Source organism: Nesoenas mayeri, assembly GCF_963082525.1.
Source record: "Nesoenas mayeri genome assembly, chromosome: 2".
NCBI classification, from domain to species: domain Eukaryota; kingdom Metazoa; phylum Chordata; class Aves; order Columbiformes; family Columbidae; genus Nesoenas; species Nesoenas mayeri.
This window is the reverse complement of record NC_137543.1, coordinates 3,164,384-3,170,559: the sequence shown is the minus strand read 5'-3', so window position 1 is coordinate 3,170,559 and position 6,176 is coordinate 3,164,384. Positions and strand designations below refer to the sequence as shown.

The following is a 6,176-nucleotide window of genomic DNA, read 5'->3' as shown; positions in this document are numbered from 1 at the left end:
AGCCACTGATCAAAGCAATGAACCACCAACAGGCCAGCACACCTTCCTTTCAATCTGAAAAAGTACCTTGCGTCCTAAGAACTAAACTGCACAAAAGCGAGTCCCTGCAGGCTATTACTACAAAGCACTAAGTTCCTGAGATTTAAGAAAATCCTTAAATAAGTTGAGAAACAACAGCAAACTGAATTAAGCAGAAAGGACTTCTTTCTTTTATGCTAGAGTGTACTGACAAGAGGCCAAAGGACATGATGGATGGGAGAAGTTTCCAATGAACCCATCAAGGCAAAGATTCACATAATGAGTTCGGAATGTGACTGAATCCACCCTCATCTGTGATGAGAAATGGTGTTTATTTGACAAGCCAAACATGTTTACAGTACAGGCTGATGTGAATTCAAGTGTGAAAACTGTACTCTTGGTTTCAACACACACAAAATATTTGAATGGTCCATTGTCCTTTACCAGACTACAGTTTACATATGAATAAGGGCAAATGAGCACCTGGACATCTGGATGGGGCCAATGCACTATTTGCCCACATACCTTGCTATCACATGTTATGCGTTTCACGGAGACACTCACACATGCAGATAAATAGCTGGAAGTGTTTATTAAAAGAATATTTTGTCCTTGATATGAATACAATAGCTCCATTCAACACAACAAGGGGGGTGGAGAGCCTTGTTCACAGGGTGGAACCACAGCCTCAGCTGGTTCTGGGGAAATGCATAAGCCCAGCCTTTTTCTAAAGAATTTGGATTTTTTTTACACCAGAGTGAACAATTTGCCCAAAGGTAAGAGGAAAGGCAGTGTGTAGTGGTGGAGAGGATCTATTGGTATCTCTGAGAGTTGTGGTTAGATAGGAGAGGCACCTAATGCAAATACCACCACCACAAACCAACCCCTCCCTTGATCCAGCGAGCAGCTTCGCTCAGATGCCTTCACAGGTTAGCCTTCTTGTCATGCCCAACTGCTACTTCCTGTGGTATATAAACCATCCCACGAGGAAACAACCCATATTCAGCACAAGAGAGGCTATTCCAAAATGAAGGCTTTCCTTGTTCTCCTGTTGGGAGCAATCCTGTGTTTGGACTCAGGTAAGACAACATGGAGCATCTGTCCTGTATCCTCTCCAGCAGATATTCATCTAGGAGAAAAGACTTGTGATGGGGTTTGTCATTGAGAGAAGAAATGTTGATGCAGATATCATAGGAAGTTATTTGCTTTATGATGGGATGTCCTGGACATTGCATGGAAAAAGTGCATAGTCCCACTCTGCTCCTGAGTGACCCTAGTGTTGGGTAGAGCAGCTTCCAGGAAAGATAAATCCTACACAAAACTGAATTTAATTGAAAGTTATTTAAGTCAGACCACATAATTATGTGTGTGGAGTTTGATTTTTTTTCTTTTTAAGTGAGGTGGGAGGATTATTCTTCTTCTTCCCAGGCTATCAAAACTGTGACATTTCTGTAGAGGTAAGGTTTTTTTCCAACTTCTTTTCTGACTCTACATTTTGAAAGTGGTCTTTGATGCTGCACAGATTGTAAGAATTTTAATGGGACAGAAAAAGTGAGAATGCCATAGTGTGTTATTTTATAAACTGGATGGGTGGGATTTGGACACTAGTAGGTTTTTCTAGCCTTGCTGGGGAAAAAAAAAAAAAAAAAAATGGTTTTAAACTTGCTTTTCCCTATTCCAGACAAGGGAAGAAGCAGATCTGAGCAGAAATGTTTCTTAATCAGCAGAATATGCTTATGGAATAGGCTGAGAAGGATCTTGTACAGTCCTGGCCAGATTTCTCCTCTTCCAGCTTCCATCAGAATGCTCTAAAATTTGATTTTTGTTACATTAAAGTCAGAAAAATGTGAGAGCAGAGTGCAGCACTGCAGACAAACTGGGGTTTGACTCCTTACCTCTATGACTGTATCAGTCATTTCACACCAGAATGGTTTGGACAGAGGGAGACCAAGTGCCTCAAATCACTAGTTCCTTCTGCTCTGAATAACACTAATTTCTAAATAGGGATTTTCTGTGACCTAAGACAGTGTTTTAGGCATTAGGGTATTGACTTGAGAGATTGGTGATACAAGCCTGGGGATCATGGGGTTAAAGTGAATATATATACTTGCAAGGCTCTAGTGATGCCCTGGGGCACGGTCAGGTAAAAGGAACACACTGTTCTTACTTCTCTGGGAACTATTTTTCATCAGAGTTAGACACCTGTAAGCTGCAATGTTTATTCTTCCTTTGCTTGATGCTCATAAGAGCACAGCAGATGTCAACAACATTCACTTGTGTCCCCCATAGAATGACATCTCCATGAGGGAGTGGAAATGCGGTGAACTGGTTTCCAGAGAGAGGTGAAATCTATGTTTGTGCTTTGCTTTCTAAGAGGGGGTGATGGAGAGCACATGTCACAAGTTGGTCATACTGAGGCAACAGGCAAGAAGAGACCTTGCAAATTGTATGTTCCATCCCTCCCTTACTCTTTTTTCCCTCTAGGCTTTCCTTCTTTCATCCAGCCCTGGAAATGCCTCAGCCAAGGTTCACAAGCCCAGCTGGTAAAACACTAATGTCTATAGAGGTAGATAAATAATATCAAACTTCCTGAGGACTTCATCCCTTTATCCCAGCTCAGGAGATGGAAATATCACGAAAAAAGACTGTTCTGGATAAGAGCTGTTAGGCATCCCAAATGCAGAGGAAGAAACATTTGACTAATGAGACCAGTCAAGGGGACCAGCTATTCCAGACGGGCTCTTTTTGTTCCCTCACTGCACTGATTAGATGTGAAACAACTTAAGCACCTGCAAAACTTCAGTCCCACCCCAAGCAAGTGTGCTATTCTCCACTGAAAACAAATGAAAAAACAAACAAAAAGAAAAAAAAAACACCTTTTTTTCGCAATAACAGAGGTCCTATCTTCCTTTGAGTTCAAGCACTAAGTTGGGTTCCATGGGGAGCTTCAGATGGATTTTTCTTATAACCTGTGTTGGTGTCTTTCAGGTTCTTCTTTGCAGTGTTACAGCTGCAACCTTCAGATCAGCAACTCCAACTGTCAGAAGAAAGAGGACTGCAAGAATGAGAAATTTTGCAAGACAGATGTGATCAGTAAGTCAAAGTGGGAGTGGGCAATATCTTAGTGGTGATGTTGGAGTCAAGCAAGGTCTCAGACTCAGGTGTCCAAGTCAACCTCACCTACTCTAGATACACCAGCAGGTATGGACCAGCAAAGCTCAGTGTGCAGCAGGAAGAGAAAAGACATCTATGGAGAAAAGTTGATAAAAAAGCATTCAGATGACTTCCATGTTTAGTAGAAATGACAGGAGAAAAACATTTATCCCTTGGTGACAATTGGTCACTTGGTAGTGGTACTGACCATCACCAAGTCTCCCCACACTGGCCACAAGAGTGTGATTTTCAGGTCATACTAGCACATGCACATTGTAACACGTAAATTCTTCAGTGTCTGGCCAATAAATCATGATAACAACTGAGCAGTATGGCCATTACACTGTCACAGCCTGGAACAAATCTCAGGAGGGTGCAGCTGCACTTGATGTAGCAAATACCTACCAGTGTCTCTCACCTGTAAACAATTATGTTTATTTCTCTCTCATAACATCAAAAATTATTTGCTTACAAGGGAAAAAGTGAAGTTTATGGCTTTGAAAAATCTGGAATATAAATTAAAACGTAAGGGGCTGAGTCTGGTGAAACCCAGTCATGAAGTTAGAAGGAGCTGACTTTAGGTGAGTTCAATGCAAAGAATAGAATTTCACCTAGGCGTCTCTACAGCCAGCTCTGAATGCAGCCATCCATGTGTCTCTGAGCAGACACTTTAACAGATCATTATTTACTTCTCCCATTCTAAATGTGGAAAAAAAAACATTCGCCCTGTCCAGGTCCAGGTGTTGAAAGGCTCTGTGCAACAAAGATGTGTAGGATATGAGCAAATATTACCCCACATGATTGCTCCTCATCTGTTAGTACCTTAGACTCCCCAATGGAGGTGTTAATGTCTACTTTCATTATTAATGAAATTATTAGAATTTCAGTAGTTGGCACTGTTTTAGAAACCCCTGAGAATTGTGCTGTGGAATACATTGCCTCAAGCAAACATTTGGGAAGTGAAACCCTTCCCCATCCTGCTGACAAACTGACACCTCAAAAAAAAAAAAAAGACAACAAGATGCAGTAAAACATGCAGCTTTTTATAAGCTTTTTTTTTTTTTTTCCAAAAAGTGAGCTCAGATAAGAATAGCATCTCGTTATTCAGTTCCATAAGGCTCTGCTTGGCTTGCATTGAGTCCTTGTAGTAATGGTCTTGTTTTCCTTCCAGGGATCAGAGGGCTCTTCAGTCTCATCAGCAAGGGCTGTGACTTGAAATGTGATGAAAAACAACAGGACTTTGGTTCAGGCCTCAGAAATGTCTCCTGCTGCAGCACCGACCTCTGCAACGTCAATGCAGCAGGCATCATGAGGTTCAGCTATGGGATAGCAGCAGGGACTACAGCCACTGTGCTCTGGACCTTCCTGAGCAATGGACTGTGAGGAGCAAAAAGAGGTCCCATGACCCCAGAAGGTCTTTGAGTGTCCTTCTTATGATAGGAATTGTAACCGGGAGCAATGTGGTATGCTGAGCACACAGTACCCTCGGAGCTGATGGCAGATCTGGCTGTATGATAGCTTCTTCGTTACTGTTGTTGTATTGTTGTAGTGCTACCAGATTTAAAAAAAAAAAAAAAAAAGTATGCATGCTATCTGTATAACACCTAAAATATACTTATGTCTGAATCAAGTGTGAGTTTGTTGCCTATACGTCATTTAGTCATCTTCACCCAGATCAGGTTGCTCAGAGCCTTGTCCAGCCTGGCCTGGGATGTCTCCAGGGATGAGGCATCCACCACCTCTCTGAGCAACCTGGACTAGTATTTTACCACCCTCATTGTAAAAAAAATTCTTCCTCATGTCCATACAGCCATTCATATTCCTTCTTATAGCTGTAGCCTACTTGAGATTGTGGGCAGGATGACACATTCAGGTACCTGGAACTTCATGGTGGGCAATAACCATTGGAACAAAGTGGAAAGGGTGACCCCATAGTGTCCTGCTCACCCCATGTGTGACCTCAATCCTGGGATTTCTGATCTCCATGCTGGCCATAGTGACATCCTCTGAAGGTTCCCATCTCACACACGCAGGTTCTCAAGCTTCCTTCTCCAAGTTCTTCCGTTATCCACTCCCCATGACCCAGCCTGGGACATGGATCCTGTCCCAAGGCTGAAGAGTTGTTTATCTTAAAGGTGCTGTGGGTTTGCCTAGCAGAGCAAGGAAAGTGGAGAATGTAAATATGATTTCCTCTTTTTTACATATCTTTACTCCTTTCTGGGACTTCCTGGTCAAACCAGAGTGGATTTTCTCCACTCATCACATGTAGAAGATTTGGTCCACATCTGATGAAGAAGTGGCTTAGTGCAACATGTGGCAGAGATACAATCATCATTTTCACTGTTGTAATGAATGTGGCAATCATACAAAGTTCACATATGTGAAAACCATTTCAAGACTGTTGTGTTGATGGTACCAATGAGGTGTCTGCATGCAAGTCAGACTCTATAGCTTTAACATCTCTCCGATGTATTTATAGCCCCCCTATATAGTTACAGATTCTAAATTATATAGGTTACATTCTCCAGACAGTTTATTTTGTAGATACGAACTTGGGTGTTCCCAGCTTGCATGGGGAGATCCAGTACAGTGTTTGACAAAGGTAGTAGAGAAAGCACCATACAAAGCTACCAGAGAGAAACTCTCAAATAAAACCTCCAAGCAACACATATGTGAAGATACAGGAAGAAAAAGGTAGAAAACGTTCTGGAAAAGGCCACCGTGTCACATGTACCTCCTCCAAATACACAACAAAATGAGACAATGCTGTTATTGGCAGACAAGCACCGGAGAGCCCCCATAGGAACAACAAGATAGGCTGGACCCATGAAGTCAAGGAGCTTTGAAGTCAGGACAGCAGTGGGTACAGAACTAAAAGAGGAATGAAATTGGCCAAGAACTCTGTTTTCCTGTCTCATACACTAAGAACTATTGGAGCTGAAAAGGATGCGCAGTGCCACAGGTTGAAATATCAATGAAGCACCACATGGAGATGGGTCATTTGG

General features: G+C 42.2%; 1 protein-coding gene across 1 annotated transcript; it reads left to right on the top strand.

The window, feature by feature from the left end:
* Positions 1–1,045: 1,045 nt before the first annotated feature.
* On the top strand, positions 1,046–5,153 carry PSCA (prostate stem cell antigen; the record flags this gene model as incomplete). Its single annotated transcript, XM_080339500.1, has 3 exons — positions 1,046–1,097; positions 3,007–3,111; positions 4,289–5,153. 3 exons carry the CDS (start codon positions 1,046–1,048, stop codon positions 4,552–4,554), a joined length of 423 nt encoding a protein of 140 aa, XP_080195626.1. The 3' UTR covers positions 4,555–5,153.
* Between the last annotated feature and the right edge of the window lie 1,023 nt (positions 5,154–6,176).